This window comes from Nuphar pumila, chromosome 2, assembly GCF_984573655.1.
Source record: "Nuphar pumila chromosome 2, dmNupPumi1.hap1.1, whole genome shotgun sequence".
Taxonomy (NCBI): Eukaryota; Viridiplantae; Streptophyta; class Magnoliopsida; order Nymphaeales; family Nymphaeaceae; genus Nuphar; species Nuphar pumila.
Genome location: NC_143250.1, coordinates 141,838,380 through 141,862,739, shown reverse-complemented (window position 1 = coordinate 141,862,739; position 24,360 = coordinate 141,838,380). Strand labels below are relative to the sequence as shown.

General features: G+C 37.3%; 1 protein-coding gene across 4 annotated transcripts; it reads left to right on the top strand.

The window, feature by feature from the left end:
* Positions 1–23,822, top strand: LOC149847382 (3beta-hydroxysteroid-dehydrogenase/decarboxylase-like). 4 transcript variants are annotated; one of them, XM_089996984.1, is made up of 12 exons: positions 1–379; positions 2,372–2,461; positions 2,560–2,693; positions 2,816–2,986; positions 4,104–4,229; positions 4,300–4,379; positions 21,946–22,144; positions 22,229–22,337; positions 22,441–22,615; positions 22,989–23,145; positions 23,381–23,447; positions 23,532–23,822. In XM_089996984.1, exons 1-12 carry the CDS (start codon positions 136–138, stop codon positions 23,582–23,584), a joined length of 1,605 nt encoding a protein of 534 aa, XP_089853110.1. In that variant the 5' UTR covers positions 1–135; the 3' UTR covers positions 23,585–23,822. The 4 variants fall into 4 exon arrangements, with proteins under 4 accessions (XP_089853110.1, XP_089853108.1, XP_089853107.1 ...); XM_089996982.1 differs by having other exon boundaries at positions 22,229–22,328; positions 22,447–22,615; positions 23,381–23,822; XM_089996981.1 differs by having other exon boundaries at positions 22,229–22,328; positions 23,381–23,822.
* Positions 23,823–24,360: the final 538 nt, after the last annotated feature.

The following is a 24,360-nucleotide window of genomic DNA, read 5'->3' as shown; positions in this document are numbered from 1 at the left end:
CGTATTCCAGTGATTATATAGATAGATAGTGAGAGAGAGGGTGTGGAGGCTTTGGCCTTGGCCTGATTAGGCTGCATTCCAACCTGTGTGTGAGCCAGTGAGAGATTCCAACTTGAGAGAGAGAGAGAGAGAGAAATGATGATGATGGGGGAGGGAGGAGTGGGAGTGTGCGTGGTGACTGGGGGCCGTGGTTTCGCCGCCAGGCACATCGTGTCGATGCTCCTGCAATCGCGGTCGTGGATCGTCCGGATTTCCGATCTCCATCCGTCCATCAAGCTCGAGCCCGCCGAGGAATCCGGCCCCCTCGGCGACGCCCTCCGCTCCGGCCGCGCCGTCTACGTCTCCGCTGATCTCCGCAACAAGACCCAAGTGCTCCACGGTTGTCTCTCTCTCTCTCTCACCCATTTGGTTCTTTCACGATTTCCTCTATGAAATTGGTTATTTTGGCTACATTTGATGGGAAATTTGCTGCCATGCAACTTGTAGTCTTCCCCATTTCGAGTTTTTTTCCTAGAAATCCATGGTCGCCCAATATTGGAAGTCTGCTTGGGACTTCATTGGCTTGTTTTAGGCCTAACTTTTGTCATTCGAGTCGACCGTCTTGAGCATTTCATCTGAAAACTTCAGACTTGCCAATGAGGAACGTGAGTTGAATCATCCGAGTCTCTGCTGGGACGTTCGGATGTGTGTGTGTGTGCAGAAATGAATTCACCCAAATCAGGATAGAGTTTCCGGGCAGAACGTGAGTTTTCGGGTTCTGTTTGATGCACCTATGGCTGCCCAACAATGTTATGGTTTTCACCAACGGGGGCTCCGGTTGTCTGGTAGGAGCAGCTAGCACGTGACCTTGTGTTGGGACGTTGCAGGTTCAAAACCCAATGGTATAGTTGTATAACTTGTAGGGGTCTGCCAAACCCGAGCTTGCCTTTAAAAAAAAAACAATGTTATGGTTTGGAATACGCAGTTGAATGGCCAAATTTTATGCGAATTGGTTATATCAACATGCTTTGATTTGCTGTCTTTGGTGTCATATATTATTGTGTTTAATCAAGTTGATACAGTTCATAGAGTTCGTTGATTCCTCATTCTGGTTGGTTTAAGATGCCAAGGAAGAAGTTGGTTAGGGATTGTGTTTGTTGGTGGGTTAATGTATAAATACATTTCTGTTCTAATGCTACTGGAAGTTAACAAAGCTATCTTCTTTAGCGCTTATAAGTTCTTCAAACATCATTATGGTGTCTAGGGCTGGTAAACTAGCCGAACGAACCGAACAGGGCATGTTTGGGCTTGGCTCATTTACTAGTGGATTGATCTCATGGTTCTGCTGTTTAGCCAAGCCGAGCTCGGGCTCGGCTCATCCCTGAATGAGACCAGCCGAACACTAGCTGGTTGGTGTAAAAACATTTCATGTTATTTATACATAGTATATACATTTTTATATATTATACTTGAAAATATATATAATTTTTTATAAATTACACTTAATAGTCTATATTTTATGTATATATTTTTCATTCATACTTCTTTTTTATATATATTTTATGCATTCTTTTTTTATATATTACACAAAATATATATTATACATAAAAATATATATATTATCTGTACGAGCTCTCCTGAGCCATGCCGAGCTGAACACCTTGTGTTCAGGCTCAATTCGTTTAAGCTAAACCAGCTGCTCATGGCTCGACTCGCCAACTATACCGATCACGAACAAGTTTGTGACGAGCAAAGTCACGAGCTGCTCGGTTTGTTTACCAGCCCTAATGGTGTCTTGTATTAGGTAGCATCATTACAAGACATTTTGGTAAATTGAAAAAAAAAATCGCAGATTCACTATACTTTACAAACACTAAAAAATGCAAATTATGTTTACAGGATTATGTGGTGCCAACTGCTAACAACATTACTTGTAGTCAGGTGCCATCATGATTTAGGGTAAAAATGAATTTATAAACTTGTTAGACGCTACTAAAAGTTCTTTGTAACTCAAACTTCATATTTGAGCAATGTCTATCAGTTAAATAAAGTTGGATCGATGATTGCCTGAATGCACGAGAGAACCAACTAGTTTTACACATTTTGTATTAGGATGCTGCTTGCTGCAAATAAAGATAGGACGAGGACCTAACATGGGAAGTGAGAGAACTTATGAATCATTTTATTCTGATTTTTTGACTGCTGTAGTTCTCAAGAGTTGTTTATAGGGCAATGTGGTGGGACTGGTTGAGATAGGAATTTATCCGCTGAAGGAGCTGTGCATAATAAGTGATATCATAACTTTCACATGAAGTTGCATGTATTTATTGGAGAATGTCTTTCTATTGGAAGTTCCACTTTTGACGGTACCATTCTTTCTGTTATTGTGAAGCTTGTCAAGGAGCAGATGTTGTTTTTCACACTGCTGCTCCAGATTCATCAATTAATAATCACCAGCTTCATTATTCGGTTAATGTTCAAGGTAAAAGGTTTGTTTTCTTTGTGCAGTTTTGGTTTTTTGGCTACCCAATGTCTCATTCCTATCAGCGGAAGTTTTAATGTATAAACTATGGTTTATAGGAACCAGAAACGTTATTGATGCCTGTGTTGAATGCAAAGTAAAGAAACTCATATACACTAGCTCCCCAAGTGTGGTTTTTGATGGTATTCATGGAATTCTTGATGGTGATGAGTCATTGCCATACCCAAAAACGGTATACTTTTCTCTGGAGCAACATAAATTCCTATGAGTATTTTACAATGTCTCACTGTGATGTTCTACACCTGTTGTTATCTTATTCCTTTTCTTTTTCTCTTTTTTGAATATTTTGTATAGCATAATGACTCATATTCAGCAACCAAAGCAGAAGCAGAGGCACTAGTTTTGCATGCAAATGGAAGAGAAGGGCTTTTAACATGCTGCATACGTCCTAGCAGTATTTTTGGCCCTGGTGATAGACTTCTTGTGCCATCTTTAGTGTCTGCTGCAAGAGCTAAGAAGTCTAAGGTATGCACATTAAATAACTTTTCTTTCATAGAACCTGTTGCTTTGCTTCTCAGATACCTGCAGAAGTGCACATGTACATGAGTTGGTCCCTCCTAATACCTTACAGTATAGACAAGGAATGGATGGTTCTAATTTCCAATGTCCTCCCCAAAGGGGTTTGGCGTAGTGGGATGCTAGGTTCAAATCCATGGGCGTCACCCTTGCTCAAGCCAAAACGTGGTGACTCCCCGAGGGCAAGGGGTAAGCCCACGGAGTTTTACGCTGCCAGGACAGTGACCGTAAGTACGGGAGGCAGAGCTAGCGTGACTAGGTCTCTGATCTTGGGAGCAGTTTCTCCATGTAAACATCAAAAAAATTCCAATGTCCTATCTCATGTTCTGCAAATTAGATCATACAATTTATTTAGTGTACACCTTGTATTAGACGAGAGAAGATTTATGTTTAAGGAATCTAGAATCAATGTTTCATATTGCATCTAAATTTTAAGCAAAAATATTTTCTGATTGATTCGATCCAAAGCATGTTTTCTAACAAACAAGCAATGATAAGCACCTTTCTGGATTCAGATTAAGTATAAGCCACCAGTAACATTGAAATCTAAAACCGACCATTTGTTGTTTGCACCATCAGGTGGTAGGAGGAACCAATTACTATACATGCAATTCATTTTATGTTTTTATATTTTTTTTCTGTACTCTTGAGTGAACTGGAAGTTTTGTTGTGCATACACATGCCTTTTATCTTTTTCAAGTATCTATGTTTCACCAGCTGTATCCATGTCAGACCACAGGTCCCTCATTCCCTTTTACTACAAATCTGTGATTTTCTTCCTGTTTTTTAATGCTTCTTCACATTTTTTGCATGCAGTTCTTGATTTGTATTTATAAAAGAAAAAGTTGTATATTTTATTTTGGCATGAGTCTAACACTGGAAATTAGCTTTGAATATCATTTGCCAGCCAAAAGATGCTATTTGTTTTATGACATCTTTTGTATATTGTTTTCTGCTGTATGATTTTCTGTTTTCCTAAAAGGAAAAAAAAAAGCAGGGTCGGGTAAGAAGGTTGCATCATTCGTCCATAAGATAGGTAACCTCCATTTGTTTGTCTATGCTTCAGTTCATAATTGGTGATGGAAACAACATGTATGATTTCACTTATGTTGAAAACGTGGCCCATGCTCATATATGTGCTGAGAAGGCTCTAGGACTGGAAGCATTTGGTGAGGAACATGCTGCAGGGAAGGTAATGTTTCTCTTTTAGATTTTATCTCTTATGCATCTAATCATATGCTAATCATTTCTTTTTTTTGCAGGCATTTTTTGTGACCAATATGGAACCAATCAAGTTTTGGAAATTTGTGTCACTGATTCTGGAGGGATTGGGTTACCAAAGGTATTTGAACATTTATGACTCTTATTATGACATTTTTTAGATCACGAGCAAATTGAATAGTTTCCCACTATTTATTTACTGTTTCAACTTTGAAAAATGCATTGTATAGTTTATAAATTATAGAAAGCTGTAAATAGCTTTTAACTTGAGTTGCTGAACCTTTTTAGCCACGTGTTGCCAGTATTGGGCTACCAAATGTTAGATTTTTTGCATGCCTATCTCATTCTGAACCCAACGAAAACTCATTGGAGCCTAGCCTAGTTAACTTGATGAACTTTATGTTGGAAAACGATATGCACATAACCGACGAATCAACAAACAAATAAACAGGAAAAAGCAAAAGAAGAAATCAAACCATAGAAAGATCAAAGATTTACGTGGTTCAAAAAGAATTGCCTACATCCACGACTGCACTGAAACCCTGTTATTCTATTCTGAGATTCCTTACAAAGGGCGGATGACCCTCTTTAAATAGAGGAAGCCAAAAAAGTGTTACAAAAGACTCTACAAGTATAGTTTAGATATTACAAGGACTTTGCAGGACTTTTAATCTGATTCAAGGAGTCTACATGACTTTTGTAGTCTGATCTTACAAGAAGTCTAGGGTAAATTTACAAAACTACCCTCCAAGAAGTCTTTTATAGTTGGATCGGCGAAAGTATAGGATTCATATCCAAGTAGGGAACATGCTCTACACTCCAACACTTTTATCAGTAGGTTGGTGGAAAAGGTAGACATGGATGATTTACATATTGTAACCAAGGTTGTAAGTATCGTATCGATACTTGTATCAGTCATGCCCAAAGTAACACATGTCGTATAGTATCATAAACATATCATAAATTATTAATAAAAAATTTAAAAAATCTAAAAAAATCAAGAAAAAATAAAAAAAACAGCAAAAATTCTAAAAACATCATATCACTTGAAACAATGGTGAATTGCATAAAATACAACCATAGAATCATATATGAAGCATTTATGTCTCTTTAAGCCACATAAGACATAATCAAACATCAATTAATATAGAATCATAGATAATATTGCATGTATATCTCATAAAAATAATGAAAAATATTAAATATCTTGCAATTAAAAACATGCCATAAGACTCATACTTTCATACTACATAAATAAAAATATTATGGCAATAGTTGCTCTCGATTTTCAATCGGTTTTCAGTCATTACTTGAGTGTCCTATTGCCATGTTGGATCATCTTATGCCATATTGTTGGAGTGTGGAGCCTGATTTCTACCTTGATATAAATCTTTATTTTTTTGAAGAGTAGTTTAGTAATTTTACTCATAATAAAGATTTTTTACCTTAACCCATTTTCTTGAGTGGAAAAATGGTGGAAATGCATTTTTTTTACCTTAACCCACTGCTTTGGGTGAAAAAACAATGAAAATGCACTTCTAATGGCCTCTAAGCAACTGGAGAAGTCAACCTTTAAAAGGAATTTCAAATCCAAAATGAAAAAATAACTTTCAGCCCTTTTAAAGTGCGTCAAAGGTGTATCGTATGATACAAGCTTTGTCATTTATCTCCAAAACATAGGCATAAACCCATTTTCACTAGGTTCTTCCAGTCTCACTGGTATAAACTTCTCTCTTGGAAGTGGCTATAAGAGAATAAGAAAACTAGTCAAGTAGTGCTTAAACCCTTTGGTTAGCAGTATGCTTTGTTTCATGCATAGAACTTGATCATACTCTTTTTGTGGACATCAGACTTGTCCAGATGTAGAAAATGCAATAAACAATGAGTATCAGTTTCACGTGAACTTTAAGACTTCTTTGGGCAGCCAGAACCAAACTAAGATTTTTTTTTCAGTTTTTTTTAATAAATACTGGCTGCAATTTTATTGAAAAAAAAAACTACATGCTTTTGACGGATGTGAGCATTGCATGCCCTTATAGTTCATAGAGTTCAAATTTCAATTTATCCCCTTTGTGTGTATGAATATGTCACATGGGTGCGGGTGTGGGGGTGCGGCACTTTCAAAAACCTTGGGTGTGGGGTGCGGTAGGGGCAAAAATGTAAATATATATATATATATATATATATATATATATAATTTTAAAGTTTTAACAGTTAGCATTGTCATAATATCATTCATCATGCATGCAATATATCAACCTAAATATCAATCAAATAAGTAAAGCAATTACATAAATCAACCTAAATATCAATCAAATAAGTAAAGCATAAAAGAACTAAATTACATACCAAAGTATATCCTGATGAAGTAATGAATCTTAATAATTTTCTTCTTCATCATCAAATGCATCATTAGATTGAATGTTGGACTCAGCTAAATCCATGTTTGTTATGTTGAAATCATGCTCTCCCTCAAAGTCACACTCTTCTGAGTTTATATCCCAAAATTTGGATGTTCCTTGTCTGCGTTATAAACCACAATTTGAAAATATTAAATACAATACAAGTATATTTAAATGAAAAACTAAGAAATAATCAAATAACTAAGAGAGCAAATTAGTATCTGTATTCATCATTGGTTCGCGAAAGTAATCGAAGATTTGAATGAACATATACTAAATCCTCTGCACGCTTGCTGGTGAGTTTGTTTATCTTCATGTTGTGGATTTAAGAATATCTACTTCAATTTCTTTCACAACAAGATGAACTAGCAGGCTGCGATAGCAATCTTAATGCAAGACGTTGGAGAAGAGGTGTTTCTGATCCAAATGTTGACCACCTTGTGATAGGATCTATATTATCTTCTTCTCTCGCGAATAATGTCGGTCCATATAATCTCGAAGATGAAAATTTTTCAAACTCTTGTGTGACTTGATGTAGAAGATATGCTTCTGGAAAAAGTCTTGTCATACACATATTTCTATGTATTGATAGCTCTGGGTCTAAATTTGGAGGGACACGACCAATACCACCAGCTCACCACTTATTTGCATAATATTTTGGATTAAGAGAATGTGTCATCAATGCAAATGAGTGTTGCTCTTATCTCATCTTCTGACTAAAATTGAATGAATATGATTAAAAAAATTTGAATCATCCAATGCAGGATTTTTTTCTTCATGCTTGAAAACTATAGCTTGTATATTTTCAATCATATTATCCCACATTTCATAAACTTTGTGAAGCATAGGCTCATCCTTATCAACTTCTCTTAACATTTCCCAAATAGGTTGCATAAATTGAAGGAAGTATACCACTTTGTCCCAAAACTCATCATCGAGAATGAATTTTTTAATTTTTTGAGCCTTGATATCATCATCAGCATGATAGAATGTCCAATTTTCATCAGTCATCATGTTAATCAAAGCATTCTTCACTCTTTTAATCTTTTTCACCATGACAATGATGGACGCAAAACGTGTTTCAGCGACCTTCAACAATTTCAAGTCAGAATGTCTATTAAATATAGCATTAGCACGATGGTGGTTAACAACAAAATTCTTAATACTTTTGACATTTCTTTCTAAATCTTCAATCCATGAACATAAAGCATATGTTTGTGAATTTTCTTCTTCTTTGGGGTTGCAGATGCTCTTTAGGGTAAGATTTAAGCTGTGTGTTACACAAGGAGTCAAAAAAATATGAGGGTACTCACTCTCCAAACTCAACGCTGCACTTTTACAAACTGGAGTGTTGTCTGTAATGATTTGTACCACTTTCTGATCACCCACTTCTTTTTTGACTTTTATAAACAATCTCTTCAAATACTCTGCATTTTTATATTCCTCAGATGCATCAACTGCTTTCAAGAATATTGGGTCACTAAGCGAACAAGCAATGAAATTGATTAATGGACGCCTTTGAATATCTGTCTATCCATCAGACACAATAGAAACTCCATTTTGCTCCCATGAATATTTTTTAACCTCCAGCAACCTCTCCACATTTGCCCTCTCTTCTGCAAGAAGTGTGGTTCGTATTTTTTTTGAACTTAGATGCACATAACCACTCAAATTACAATTTGCCAAGGATGTTACTAAATCCTCCAAATAAGGATTTCTAGCCGCATTAAATGGGAGTGAACCAGAATAAAAATACTTCGCAACTTTTTTATCTAATTCTTCTCTTCCATATGTATTGAATGCTACTTGTATCATTCCTCTACCTCCTACATTGACTTTTCTTTTTTTTCAGCATCTTCTTGGTGGCTTGCAAATGGCACACTAACTGCACAAGAATCGGCCATTGCTTTTCTCTTCTCATATTCTTTTTGTATTGTCTTTGCATTGCCTCATCAACTTTTTTGCATCCTGAAATGCCATGTCCTGGTATCTTCAACAAATGAGTCTTCACTCTTGTGTAAGACCCAACAAAATCTCTTTCGCAGAGCTTGCATCGAAATCTCTTGTTTTCACCACCTCCTCCAGTTTTTGCAAGTTTATCTACATGTACCCATAGTGGCCCCACATCATCAATCTCACTACAACTATCAACAAAACTAGCAGCAGAACTCACATGTTGGGATGAGGATGACCCAAGTTCTTTCTCTTTATCTGTCATTTTTATCCTGAAAATACAAAAAAAAAATACATTCAAAATTTTAAATCAATTATACAGACATTATCTTGATATAAAATCAGGAGCAAGGAGGGGGGATCTGCCCCTCCCCTGCCAAAAACAGGGAGGGACTCAGCCCCTCCCTTGAAATAAGAGGGAGCAGGGACGGGGGCTCTATCCCCTCCCCTGCCGAAAATAGAGGGAGCAGGGTGGGACTCAGCCCCTCCCCTGCCGACCCAACAAGAGAGCGAGAGCGGGGGGCTCAATCCCTCCCCTGCAGAAAATAGAGGGAGCAGGGGGGGCTCCGCCCCTCCCCTGCCGACCCAACAAGAGAGCGAGAGGGGGGGCTCGGCCCCTCCCTTGCCGAAAACAGGGAGGGGCTCAGCCCCTCCCCTGCCGAAAACAGAGGGAGCAGGGGAGACTCAACCCCTCCCCTGCCGACCCAACAAGAGAAAGAGAGGGCACAGGGGGGCTCGGCCCCTCCCCTGCCGACACAAGAAGAGAACGAGAGGAACGTACCTGAGACGAGGGAGAGGAGGAGCTTAGGACGTGGTGTCGGGGCGTCAGGAGGAGAGGGCTCGTGCTGAGTTGCGCGGGAGTGGAGAGGAGAGATTAGGGCAAAAAATAATTTTGCCCTAATCCTCCTTTTCATCGGGGCTTTTTTTTTTTAACGTTCGAAATGTGGACGAAAACGACCCAGGGTGTGTTGACCGCACCCAGGGTCGTGTTGACCATACCCGCGTCGCGTCGACGCGGGTGCGGCACCTGCTTTGCCGAGTCCCTGTTACTTAGATTGTTAAGTTGTATATATATAGACTTTGTGTGTATTCACATATATATATGTATTTCTAATAACGTAATAGGTAATAATACCCAATGTCATGAAAACCGTTGAGGCGTAGCGAGGTGCTCCACCAAAAACTGATGCAACGCATAAGCCTCGAGGCACTAAGTGTAAGCCTCAACATTAATGCAACAATTTGATCTATGTAAGTATCTAAGAAATAAAATATGACCATTCAATAACGTATAAGTATCTAAGAACAACATTGGCTGTGTTGGCATAAACCCAAAATAAAGAATGGTTAACATTAAAAAAAAGAATGACATAAAAAAAGAACAGCAAACAAAAAAACTATTATCAACTCTGGAGACAAAGAGAGACATTCTTCTTCTTCTTCCAAAACAGAAAGAGAGGGAGAGGGAGAGACAACGCGCGAGAGAAAGAGAGAGGGAGAGCAAGAGAGAGAGACATCGAGAGGGAGAGGCAGAGAGAGAGAGGGGGGGGGGATATGAGAGAGTGAGAGAGGGAGAACGAGAGACTAGAGGGAAAGAGGGGAGAGTGGCCTAAGTAATTGGCCTTCCCTCGTATATGGGTCAAATGGTAGCTTTAACCCTCATTTGACTGAGGCGCACACCTCTGCCCGAGGTGCACCTCGGGGGCTTTACGCTTTTTAAATGTGCCTCAAGGTGCAAGGTGCCTCGCTTTGAGGCGAGGCTTGCTTTTTTTGCTTTGAGTTGCGCTTTCGATAACTATGGTAATACCCACTAGTTTGTCTTTTCACAAAATTATAATAGGGTGTGCTCATTAGGGGCACATTGGTATTTTCTATTTTTATTTATTTTTATCTCTATTGTCCTTAACCATTTGGTTAAGGACACAATTGTAATAGGCCATTAGAGTCGTTGGGACCTCACCAACTGTTTATATATATATATATATATACACACACACACACAATACCCGATAGTGGTATTTTGGTCATTTTACATAGTTGTTTCTAGAAACAACTATTTTAATAGGTAGTTTATTTTTACTTTTTTCTTTTTCTTTTTATTTAAATCATTTTTTATATGCATTGGGGGTCTCACATAGAGTCGTTGGGAGCCCCAACGGTCATAAATATGACCGTTGTGGGCTCCCAACGACGCCATGTGGGAGCCCCCAATGGTTCCCCTTTTTTCTCCTTTCTCATTGTGTATAAATAGGGGTTTTCCCCTTTGTACTCTTAAGTTTGTGGAGCTCTCTTTGAATAAAGTCCTTTACATTTTCTTGTTTAAGCCTTTTTGTATTGTGCCATAGTGAACTTCTTTATTATCTCTCTCTTGTGCTTTAGTGCTTCTTCATTATTGGACATTGTGAATGCATTAAGCATTCTTGAGTTACATTTCGGCATACTTCATTACACCAATGGCTTTATTTTTAGCCGTTGGGGATGGTCCCAATGGCCTTTGTGTGTAGGTGTTGTGTATAAAAAGGGGCAAAACCCCTCTTGTTTGTTATGCTTTCTCAAGCATTCAAACTATCAATAAAGACTATATTTTTTACTTGTGTTTTAACCATTAAGTGGCTTGTGTGCATGTGTTTATGTATTTACCCATAAGTGGTCTTTGTTTGGTCGTGTTCCTGAGTTCTTGTAAGCCCATAAAAGATCGGTGGAGCATTGGTTTGTTCTTTTGGGAAGCACGCCATCAACCTTCTTCAACACATTCTTTGCATTTCTTTTTCAGTCTCTCTATCTCTTCTCTTAATTTTTCTTCTTTTAGTACGATAGTTGAAAAGGTTACCGGTGTTCCCATCAAGTTTATGGAAAAAACTATAATATATGAGCCACCGCTATGAAAAAAATCTTGGTTCACAAAGACTTGTGGGACTATGTTGATGGTTCCATGTGGAAACCTCAATCTATTATCACTAAATCTATTTATGGGTTAGATGGAGTAGCCAAAGAGAAATCTCTTAAAGACAAAGAGAGAGAAAAAGCTCTTTTAGACTATAAAAATGCTATTAAAGCATGAGACTTTGGATATGCCAAGGTTTTATCCCTATTTATGGGAAGTATGTGTGAAGAACCTTGCAAAAATATATTGAAATTTGAGAGAGTTGATAAAATGTGTGTTTTAATCAAACAAACCTACACCCAAAAATAATGCTGCCCATAAATGAGAATTGCAAGATTAGATTCATAATTGCAAGCAAGGAGAAAAAAGTATTAGAGAGTACTATGAAACTCTTAAAAGACTTTAGGACCAAATAGCTAAAATGGAGCCTATTTGGGATATCCTTGATGATGCTCACCGTAGGAAAAATCAAATTCTTAATGAGCAATTTTTTCAATTTATGAGACGGCTAGGCCCGAATTTGAACATGTTCAGGTTTCAATCATCCGCCAAAACCAAAAGCAAAAGGAGCTTTTTTCTTTGCATGGAATTTTAGCCCAAGCATACATGGATGAAACAAAGCTAAAATCCATGACCAAATCTAAGGAGACCAAGGACAATGTATTGGCGGTATCTAGACTCGATGTCAATATTTATTCTTATAAGCCTCCTCATTTCAACAAGAATAATTTTGGGAGGCTAAGGAGCAATGATAGTAGAAATGATAGTAGAAAAGGAAAAATTATTTGTCATAATTATAGAGAACCGGGACACATCAAACCATATTGCCTTGAATTCAAAAAGACGAGAAAAGAGTGGCTACCTTAGAAGCTCCTCAGGAAGACAAATATACCAGCAACTCTGATTACAAAAACATGTTTTTGTCTCAACTCACAAAAGCTCTACAACCGCTCACAAAGGCTCATCCTCCTTAACTAGTATTGTGGTCTCCTCTTCCTCACCTCCCGGTAATTGGTTCTTAGATTCCGATGCTTCATTTCACATGACCCCTAATAATACTATGTTCTTTGATTGTAATATTAATTCAAGTAGATCTAATATTTTTATTGTGGATGGATCCTCTCTTGAAATTAAAGGAATTAAAAAATTTACAAATTCTTAAAACTTTTTTATTTTAAAAGTTAAAATTGTTCCAAAATTTAATTTAAATCCTCTTTCAGTTTCCCAAATTATTAACCATGGTTGTAGTATCTCCTTCACTTATTATTGATGTTTAATACAAGATCTTCAGTCTGGCAAGGAGATTGAGAAGGTCATAGAGAAAGAGATCTCTACTAGTTTTTGTGGCATCAAAGATCAGATCAACCTAGTATTTTTAAGTTATCAAATGTATATCATTTGAGATAATTTTGTAATGAAAAATCTGATGTACTAGTTGTATTCTTGGGAAAATAAAAGTCATTCCTTATCAAGAGAACTTTTTTTGCTTTCAAACCACTTGAATTAATACACTCAGATGTTTGGGGTTCTGCTCCTATTTCCTCTAAAGGAGGATTTATTATGTGAGTTTTTTGATGATTATTCTCGTTTCACTTGGATTTACTTTCTTAGGCGCAAATATGAAGTTTTTGAAATTTTCAAAACTTTTCATAAAGTTGTTAGAAATCTCTTTAAAACCAATATTTTTATATTTTGTTCCGATTTAGGGGGAGAATATATGTCAAATGACTTCAAAAATTATTTAAAAATTCTTTATATTTTGCATCAAAAATCTTATGCAAACATGCCTTAACAAAATGGTTTGGCCAAAAGAAAACATAGGCTAATAGTAGAAACCACTAGAACCTTACGTATTTTTAAACATGTTCCAAAACATTTTTGGGGTGAAGTTGCACTTACTTCGGTATACCTTATAAATAGACTTATTCAACCAAAGTTCAAAATATTTTTTCTTATGAGAAACTTTATAAAACTATCCCAACTATTTCAAACTAAGAACCTTTGGATGTAAATGTTTTGTTCTTACAAATAAAAGTGACAAACTTTCTCCAAGAGTCATTCCTTGTGTTTTTCTTGGTTGCGAGGAAAGCCAAAAAGGATTTATATTTATGATTTTAAACATGATAAACTTTATTATCAAGAAATGTTACCTTTATAGAGCAAGAAAGTTTCTTTGATTTAAATGTGCTTATCAAGGTAAATAATGATTACCTTTTGGGAATTATTCCCTAAATGCAATGATAAAGTGTTAAACAACAATGATATTGTTAATGATGAACCTCAATACAACATCCAATGTGGTGAGTCTCATGACATTGACAATGGATCTTTAATTGTCTAATATAGATAAGAATTGGTGATAAACATCCCAATGCCTTAGAACAATATTGTAGCATAGAAAATCAAGAACAAAACACTCTTAGGAAATCAGAAAGTACACATATGCCTCCAGATAGATTTGTATCCTATGAAAATTTTACTCTTTAATATAGAGCTTGTCTAGCAAGATATTTTCTTACTTTGAACACTCCTCATACAACCATGCCAAGAATTATCTTTAATGAATGAGTGCTAGGAATGATGGAATACGAGCCTTCAAGGAATATTAAAAATCTTCCTCATGGAAAGAAAATGATAGGATGTAGATGGGTGTTCAAAATTAAAACCAAAAGTGATGAAACTTTAGAGAGACATAAGGTTGGATTAATGGTCAAGGCTTATTCTCAGGACTATGGAATAAATTATGATGAAACTTTTGCTCGAGTAGCTAGGATGACTTTTGTTAGAACCCTTATCACTATAGATGCCATTAGATATTGGCCTATTCATCAAATGGATGTCAAAAATGCCTTGTACAATGGTGAATTGAAGGAAGAAGTTTATATGGATCTACCAGGATATGAGGTTCTTGTTAGAAAGGTATTTCACTTAAGGAAATCCCTTTGTGGTATGTGTAATGAAATATGCGGAAAAGCAAAGAGTGCATTAAGCACTTACAACATCCACTAAGGAACAAACAAAAGGGCTAACACCCAAACCCACAAGAGACAACACAACATAAAAATATAAAGTCTCTTATTGAAAAGAGAGAGAGCTCTCTTAAGTGAAAAATACAAGAGGGGTTCACCCCTATTTATACACAAGATAAGGAGAGGGGGGATGGCCAAGAGGCCTTAAAAGGAGAGCCACCTAGGGGCTCCCCATGTAGTCGTTGGGAGCCCCCAACGGTCACAAATGTGACCGTTGGGGGCCCCATCGACTACATGGTGGGGCCCCTTTTGTGTGAGCAAAAAACATAAAAATTAAAAATATAATTTGCAAAAAATAAACAGGAAAATAAAAGAAGAAAAACAAGTACCCCTATCAGGTACTTGTGAAATGACTAAAATACCCCTATCAGGTATTTTAAACAATTACATATATATATATATATATATGAATTACATGTATTTTAACACCCTCCCTCAAGCTTTACGGGGATATAACCGAAAGCTTGTTAAGGAGAAACAAAAAGCGAGGAGCAGCAAGAGCCTTAGTGAAGAAGTCCGCCAACTGGTACTCTGATGTGACGTAAGGTAGTGCTATAGTTCCTCTTAGGTATTCATCACGTACGTAATGACAGTCCATCTCAATATGCTTAGTGCGCTCATGGAAGGTGTGATTGCTTGCAATATAGATTGCGCTTTTGTTGTCGCAACACATCTTCGAAGGAGTAGAGATGACAATGCCCATATCACTGAGGAGGCTTCTTAGCCACACAAGTTCCATGGTTGTAGTGGCCATAGCACGATATTCCGCTTCCGTCGAGGACAAAGATACTTTGTGTTGCTTCTTGCATCTCCAAGAAATCATAGAGTCACGTAAGAAAACACAAAATCCGGTAGTTGAGACTCGGTCATTGGGATTTCCTCCCCAATCTGCATCAGTATAAGCAATTAAATCAAGTGACGAGGCAGAGGAAAGAAAAACTCCCTTAGTTATGGTATTTTTGATATATCTGATGATTCTTAAGACTGCACTCATGTGCACGGTTATAGGTGCATGTTGAAACTGACTGACAGAGTGGACGACATGAGCAATGTCTGGCTGAGTGATGGATAAGTAGGTTAGAGATCCAACAAGTTGCCGGTAGGGAGTAGGATCCTCGAGAGGTGTTCCATCTTCCAACCTTAATTTTGCATTGATGACTTCTGGGGTTTCTGTCTTCTTATCATCGGAGATACCAGATTTGGAACAAATGTCAGCAGCAAGTTTCATCTGAGAGAGAATGTACCCTCGAGGAGAGTACGCCACTTCAATTCCTAAAAAATATCTTAAGAAACCAAGGTCAGACATATCAATTTTTTTTTCAAAACCTTCTTAATATCATTAATGCCTTGGTCATCACTTCCTGTCATGATCATATCATCAACATAAAGTAGTAAAATAACTACTGAAGACCCTGCACTTTTCACAAACAACGCAGTGTCAGTATAACATGAACGAAAATTCAAACTTGTCATTACATTACTAAATCTATCATGCCAAGCCTTTGGGGCTTGTTTTAAACCATATAATGCCTTTTTAAGTTTGAGAATTTTATTTTTACCAATACATACTCCTGGTGGGGGATCCATGTAAACTTCTTCATTTAATTCACCATTTAGAAATGCATTCTTAACATCGAGTTGATAGATAGGCCATTTTTTCACTGACGCAATAGCAATAAGAGTCCTAACACTAGTCATTCTAGCAACAGGTGCGAAGGTTTTTTCGTAATCTATACCATATTCCTGAGTATATCCTTTAGCTACTAATCGTGTTTTATAACGTTCTAATGAACCATCACTCTTAGTTTTAATTTTGAAGACCCATCTACATCCAATTGATTTCTTTCCAGTGCCTTTTCAAGGGCACTAAGCTCTAAGTTCATGGCTTCAACCCATTGGGGAATATCTTTGGCCTCATTATAGTGTGAGGGTTCATGAAATGAATGCAATGAAATTAGACACGCTCTATATCTTGGAGTTAGGGACTCATAGGAAACAAACCTATTAGGAGGATTGGAGATCCGACCGGATCTCCTTAAAGAGGTTTATTCTATGTTGGATCCTTGAGAGTATTTTTCTAAGGCGCTCATCTGAGTTTGTTGACCACGCCTAACATAGGTTTGGATTGGTCTATTATCTATAACATTATCAAGATGAATTTCCTCTAGGTCATTCAAAAACTCATTAGAGATTTCCTCTTCTTAAGGAGTCTCATCTTCTTGAGATAGAAGATCAAATAAAAAAGCATATTCACTTTCGTCAATATCTTTAGTTTTCACAAAACCATTTTCATTTTCCAAAAATGTTACATCTTTGGATACATAGAGTTTGTTATTTTTCAAGTCAAAACATCTAAAACCCTTTTGATTTTCTCCATATCCCAAGAAAACACATTCAATAGTTTTAGGAGATAATTTGTCCCGTTTATGAGTAAGGACAAAACATTTACATTCAAAAATTCTTAATCTATTGAAATCAGGTGTTCTTTCAAATAGTTTTTCATATGGAGATGTATTTTGTAAGGATGAAGATATCATTCTATTTATTAAGTAAGTTGAGGTTAAGGCCGCTTCGGCCCAAAAACTCTTTGGAATTTCTTTGGAAATAAGGAGTGTCCTAGTGGTTTCCATGATGTGTCTATGCTTTCTTTCGGCCAAGCCGTTTTGTTGGGGAGTCCTAGGACACGATCTTTGATGACAAATTCCATGTACTTCTAAATAGTTTTGAAATTCATTTGATAAATATTCTCCACCCGAATCGGATCTAAGAGTAGAGATATTACTTGAAAATTGATTTTTAACTATCATATGAAACTTTTTGAAGAAGTCAAAGACTTCGGATTTTAAATTGAGAAAGTAAATCCATACATACCTAGTGTAGTCATCGATAAAAGTGACGTAATAGGAGTACCCTCCTTTAGACATGACGGGGGAAGGACCCCAAACGTCCGAATGGACTAACTCAAAAGGTCTTTTGGACACAAAAGTTCGGTTTGGAAAATGAGTAGATTTCATTTTGCCAAAAATACAATTCTTGCAAACAAAATGTTTCTCATTACAAAATTTCTTTCCAAATGGAAAGGAGTACATTTTTGAGAAACTTGGATGTCCAAGTCTTTGATGCCAAATATCAATATTTTTATCTTGGACATGGTTACAAAAGAGTTAGTGGGGAGTTTCAAGTTGCTCATGTAATGGAGATCTCCCCTCCTATGGCCTTGCCCAATCTGCTTCTCGGACCGGAGATCCTGTATAGAGCAATCCTTAGTTGAGAAGGAGATTTCACATCCATGATCACATATTTGAGCAACAGAGAGGAGATTTAAATTAAGTTGAGGTACAACTCTCACGTTTGGCACAAAGAAATCTTTTGAAAAGTTTAAAGTTCCAAAACTTTTTACTTGTAAGGATGTACCATCGGCAGTTGAAACATAAGAGTTTTTATAATTATTACATAAATCGGAAAGCTCATTTTCAAGTGGGGTCATATGAAAGGAAGCTCCAGAGTCAAGGATCCAAGACGACATACCTGGAGGAGAGGAAGAAGCTATGGCGGCACCCGAGGTTGATGGTATCTTGAGTAGAGTTTGTAGTGCTTCCGATAGTTGAGCAAGAGAAAAAGATTCCTTTCCTTTGATGGCTTCCTCTTTCTTTTGAGTAGCTTCTTCAACGGAAGCAACCTTATTTTTAGGTGCTTCATTCAACTTAGGGCAATTAGGTCTTATATGACCCGGCTCTTGACAATGATGGCAAATGGCTTTTCTATAGTTGCCATTATAATTATTTTGCTTTCCAAAATGTGGAGGTTTGTAAGCTTTCATATGGTTGCCGGGTTTTGATACGGCCAAGACATCATCTCCTCCTTTAATCATGCCAAGACGAGTTTCTTCTTGGCATATTTCAGCAATGGCATCTTCCAAGGGAAGAGGCTTAGATCTATGTAGGAGGGAAGATCTAACTTGTTCATATTCGGGCCTAAGCCCATGTAAAAATTGGAAAAAGTGCTCTTTTTCCATTTGTTCTCTCATTAATTTCACATCCACACTAGAAACTCATTTTGGTTCTAGTAAAGATAGTTCATCCCATAGGGGACTAAGAGTGCTAAAGCAATCCCTTACACTCATTTCTCCTTGCTTAATAGTCCGGATTTTTTCTTGAAGAAAGAATTGACGAGCAAGGTCTTTTTTAGTAAACATACCTTTCATAAAGAACTATGCTTCATTCGCCATCCGAAACTTGACAATGTTGGCGCAAATTTTGAGCTCCACATTGTTCATGAACCAAGCAAGAATCTTGGCATGCTTGTTTTCCCAATCTTCCACTTTAGATTGGTGATCTTCAATGGCCTTCATGCGGGCAATGCCTTCAAGAGCTTTTTCTTGATCACCATCCATCTTAGTTAGTTGGAGTTGTGGTTCCGGAATGGTGCCCATAACGTATCCCCAAAGTTTCTTACCTTTGAGGTTGTTCTCCATAGAGGCGGCCCACATCATGTAGTTGGAGCCATTGAGCTTGAAGGAGAGATCAATCTTTTGTTCTCCTTCCATTTCAAACACTCACAAGAGGGTAAATGGAGAGAGAAACAACAAGAAAAAAATATAACTATACGACTAGCTATATTAAGAAGAAGAACATAAACAAGGCTCTGATACCATGTAATGAAATATGCGAAAAAGCAAAGAGTGCATTAAGCACTTACAACATCCACTAAGGAACAAACAAAAGGGCTAACACCCAAACCCACAAGAGACAACACAACATAAAAATATAAAGTCTCTTATTGAAAAGAGAGAGAGCTCTCTTAAGTGAAAAATACAAGAGGGGTTCACCCCTATTTATACACAAGAGAAGGAGAGGGGGGATGGCTAAGAGGCCTTAAAAGGAGAGCCACCTAGGGGCTCCCCATGTAGTCATTGGGAGCCCCCAACGGTCACAAATGTGACCGTTGGGGGGGCCATCGACTACATGGTGGGGCCCCTTTTGTGTGAGCAAAAAACATAAAAATTAAAAATATAATTTGCAAAAAATAAACAGGAAAATAAAAGAAGAAAAACAAGTACCCCTATCGGGTACTTGTGAAATGACTAAAATACCCCTATCAGGTATTTTAGACAATTACATATATATATAAATATATATATATATATGAATTACATGTATTTTAACAATATGAAACATGCACCTAAAGCCTAATATGATTGTTTTAGTTCTGTTATGGTTAAACTAGGTTTTACTTCCTGTTATATTGACACTGCTACGTTTATTAAGAGATCTGATGCAAGCATTATTATTCTTCTTCTTTACATTGACAACATTATCATAACTAAAGGAGACAAACATGGAGTTAGTTTTATTAAGAATGTTTTAAAACAAAGCTTTAAAATGATTGATAGGTTTTTTAATATACTTTAGGGATTGAGATTGCATATTCTGCTCGTGGCTATTTTCTAACTCGATCCAAGTTTGCTTCTGACATCATAAACAAGCTTGAAATTACTGATGAGAAAAGGGTGGACACTCCTGAAGTGATAAATGTAAAAATGAAGATATATGATGTCACGCCTTTGGACGATTCTAATCTGCACTGCCAAATAATTGGGCTTCTCACATATTTTTCTATTGGCAGGCCTGATCTCACATGCAATCCATACATCCAGACAATTTCAACATTCCCCTACCACTGTGCATAAGAGTGTCATTATACGTATCATTAGATATTTACAAAATTTTGTTTCTAAAAGGATTGTTTTGTCTTCCTTCTTCCTAGTCAAATTAATTGCTTATACTGACTCTGACTAGGAAGGAGATCCTAATGATAGATGTTCAACTACAGGTTTTTGTGTCTTTATAGGTGACTCGTTAGTGTCTTGAAAATGCAAGAAGTAGCAGAAGGTGTCATCATCATCAACTAAAGTTAGGTATCAAGTCATGGCCACCACAACATCTGAAATTGTGTAGTTGAGATGATTATTGGAAGACATAGAGGTGCATATGCAATCGCCCTGATAGTTATGTTGTGATAATAAAAGTGTCATCTACATAGCTGACAATCACATGTTTCATGAGCACACTAAACATATTGAGATGGATTGTCACTATATTTATGAAGAGTACCTGAAGAAGACGATCGTATTGCTGAATGTAGCATCGAAATTTCAATTGACGAAAGCTCTCCCTTCTCCCTGGTTTCACTTTTTGCTTGACAAACTTTTGGTGATTACACCATAAGTTTGAGGGGGAGTGTTAAGTTGTCTGTATTTCTAATGATGTAATAGGTAATACCCACTAGGGATATTTTAGTCTTTTTACAGAATTATAATAGAGTGTGCTCATTAGGGGCACATTGGTATTTTCTGTTTTTTATTTATCTCTATTGTCCTTAACCATTGGTTAAGGACACAATTGTAATAGGCTATTAGAGTCATTGGGACCTCCCCAATCTATTTCTAGCCGTTGGGGATGGTCCCAATGGCCTTGTGTGTAGGGTGTTGTGTATATAAAGGGGCAAAACTAGGGATGGCAGTGGATCGGGGGACAACGGGGCTCCGCCCCACCTCGCCCCGTGTGGACCGGGGATGAAGGGCATGAAACGGGATGGAGGCGGGGATGAAGGTTAAAATATATCCCCGTGCAGGGATGGAGGCGGGGATGGACTTACGCTTTTCCCTGCCCCGCCCCGTCCCCAATCCTTTAAGGAATGACTATAGACTAAGGGGAAACGGGGCCCCGCCTCGCCCCCGTTTGGACAGGGGATGGAGGACATGAAACAGAGATGGAGGCGGGGGGTGGAGGTTCGGATTTTGAAATGGGGCGGGGGTGGAGTCCTTGCCCCTCGCCCCGGTCCACTGCCATCCCTAGGCAAAACCCCTCTTGTTTATTATGCTTTCTCAAGCATTCTATCTCCCAATAAAGACTTTTTTACTTGTGTTTTAGTTTTTTAGCCCTTAGGTAGCATGTGTGCATGTGTTTATGTATTGACCCACATAAGTGGTCTTTGTTTGATTGTGTGATTGAGTTCTTGTAAGCCCATAAGAGGCACCTACTTGTATCTTCTTGCTTTCATTGCACGAGCTTTATAAATTCTTTGACCTTTTTCTTTGGAATGAAGTTATGTTAGTTTTGAATCGTTTGATTGAGCTATTATCTGCATTGTTCCTCAAGCATTATAATCAATTCAATTTCATTTGGGAATATTATTATAAATCTTGTGCCCAGGTAGAAGGTAAATATTATGATTTCATTGTTTGTTACTCTTTATGATGCTTGCATGGTTTTATTGTTATGTAGCATTATTTTCATTATCTACTTAGAAAAAATATGTTTGGTTAATTTAATTGCTTGCTGATTCTCCCTTTTCTTCTTTACAGTTTCATTAGCCTAGTAATAGGTTGTAATCTTTCTTTTTTCATTGAACCTGCAGGCCTAGTATTCATCTCCCTGTGACTGTTTTAATGCCGATTGCACATATGGTGGAGTGGACATTTAAATTGTTTGCCCCGTATGGGATGCCTGTACCTCAATTGACACCATCAAGAATTAGACTTCTCACTGTTGACAGAACCTTTAATTGTTCAAGAGCCACAAAACTGATTGGTTATTCACCAATTGTGTCACTCAAGGTCTCATTCTAAAATTAATCTTGTCAAGTTTAACTGTGAGCAAATTCTTCATGCAAATATTGGGTTTTATAATGTGTTGTGCAGGAAGGCTTAGAAAGGACAATTGAGTCATTTTCTCATCTGAAAGCTGGGGTAACCAGCAGGAAGATGGATGGGTCATCAAAGGCTGCAGAATGTCTTGGAGGTGGTAAAGGTCTGATATATATAACATATGGTTCTCCAAAAGATAAGCGAAGATTTGTTGTTATGGGTAGAAAAAGTTGTTTCAGATATTGATGGTGTCATATACCTTTCAGTTGCAGACATACTCCTTTGGAAAGATAAGAAGCACACGGTCAGCGTGGTAGTGTTGCTACATGCAGCATACTACCACTTCTTTATTTCTGGATATACAATCATCACTGCTGTTTCAAAGCTACTCCTATTGGTGATGCTATTCCTGTTTGTCAATAGAATTTTGCCTGAATCCATGTACGTCTCATTATTTTCAATCTATTCCTTCTGTGCACAGTTCAATGTTTCAGTCTAGGTACTTTACTCGTTGCCCCAAACTATGTAATGATATTTTGATAGACGTTCCCAGCTGATTATACATCAGCCACAAACTTCTGAGCTTAGAGTTTTTAAATGTTAGAGTTGTTCAACTATGTTACTTGAATCAAGCTGAGTTGGTCAGGTGTTATGGGCTTGTCAACTTGGACCTAATCCCTAATCAGTTTGGATTCTCGAGTTTTGTGAAACTTGAGACCAGTTAGTCTTAGTTGCACCTTGCATGTCATTAAAATCTTAGGATACTAGTCCAAACTGATTACTGAGGTTTTCAATATTGAAACTGAGATTGCAGATTTGGCTACAAAATAGAGAAAGTACCTACTTCCTGCTTTGAGATTTCTGGAAATGTGGCTCATCATGCAACTACTAAATTTACGTCTATGTGGAATTCTATGGTCGGTATTCTCATGTCTGTTTCTCAAGGAAAGGACTGGGTGCTTTTTTCTAAGGTTAGTTGCATTCCTCATTTGATCATTTATCTGCATTGAACAATCACTTTATATGTCTTTTATAGTTTAAAAGAAAGAAATATGTGTTGCTTTTTTTTTTTGTATTCGGCTCATTCTTGCAATGCCATAATGTGTAAAGCATTGTCCACAAGACATTGGTTTCATGATTTTTTTTTCTTTTCCTATATTTGCTGACAATTCCATTTTCTATTCATCCAACTGTTTTATGGATCAGGTGGTTGCCTTTCTTTTGATTACAAGCATTATTGGAGCTTTTTCAATGAAAACATTTGTGGGAATAGGTTCAAATCCAACAAATCATTTCCATTTTGTTCTATGTAATGCTGAAAAGTTCTTAATGTGCTTGTGCCTTGTTCCCATTGCAGGTATCCTTTTTGCATTCACGGTATTCTATGCCTATGACAAGATGAAGACATAGATATATTGATCTGGAACAAGTTTTTTGCATTGAAAGCAAAATCTGAGATAGCTCAGAAATTGCTGATGAGTTCCATGCATAGCTTGTTGTGTGTGTGTGTGTGTGTGTGTGTGAGAGAGAGAGAGAGAGAGAGAGAGAGAGGGGGGTTATTCATGTATCTTTCCAATGTTTTTTAAGCAATATTTGTTTCCAATAAAGATTTGTATCCTTTCTTAAATTTATGTTATAGCTTGCATGATATGAGGAGCCACCACATACTTTGGTGGTTGTTTATTGTGCATGGATTGTAGCTTGGGGGGGGGGGGGGGGGGGGGTGCTTTAGTTCACTAAATTAATGAACATGTAAATGTTATCAACCTTGCCTTCAATTGAATACGCTATCATTGAATCTAGCAAATAGAAGGCATGACCTTATACGCTTAATTGTATGAGGTGGTCGATATACTGTTTATGGTTGGATTGGAGCAGTTTGGTGTAGTTCATTTTGGATATAGATACAGCTTGGTCATAGAGTTCGGTTGTAGGTTGCTTATACCTAGGTCAGATTGTATCTATTTCCTTCTGATATCTGATCCATTGATAAGTTGCCTGGTTTATGTGTATGCATCATATTGTGCAATATGGTTGAATCCAGGTATTCTGCAATGTGTGTGCATCAGTGAAGAAAAAAATCAATAGGTTAAATTTGTCATATTTTCTAAATTGTGGTCAATCTCAGTTTTATGCCCAAAAGTGAGCACCATCTACGTCTTTGTCGGGAAAAGTCAATAGGCTAA

Coding starts and splice junctions, on each gene's coding strand:
- LOC149847382 (XM_089996980.1), top strand. CDS start 136: ATGATGATGATGGGGGAGGGAGGAGTGGGAGTGTGCGTGGTGACTGGG. Junction 380..2,371: donor CAAGACCCAAGTGCTCCACG/GTTGTCTCTCTC, acceptor GTTATTGTGAAG/CTTGTCAAGGAGCAGATGTT. Junction 2,462..2,559: donor TTATTCGGTTAATGTTCAAG/GTAAAAGGTTTG, acceptor TATGGTTTATAG/GAACCAGAAACGTTATTGAT.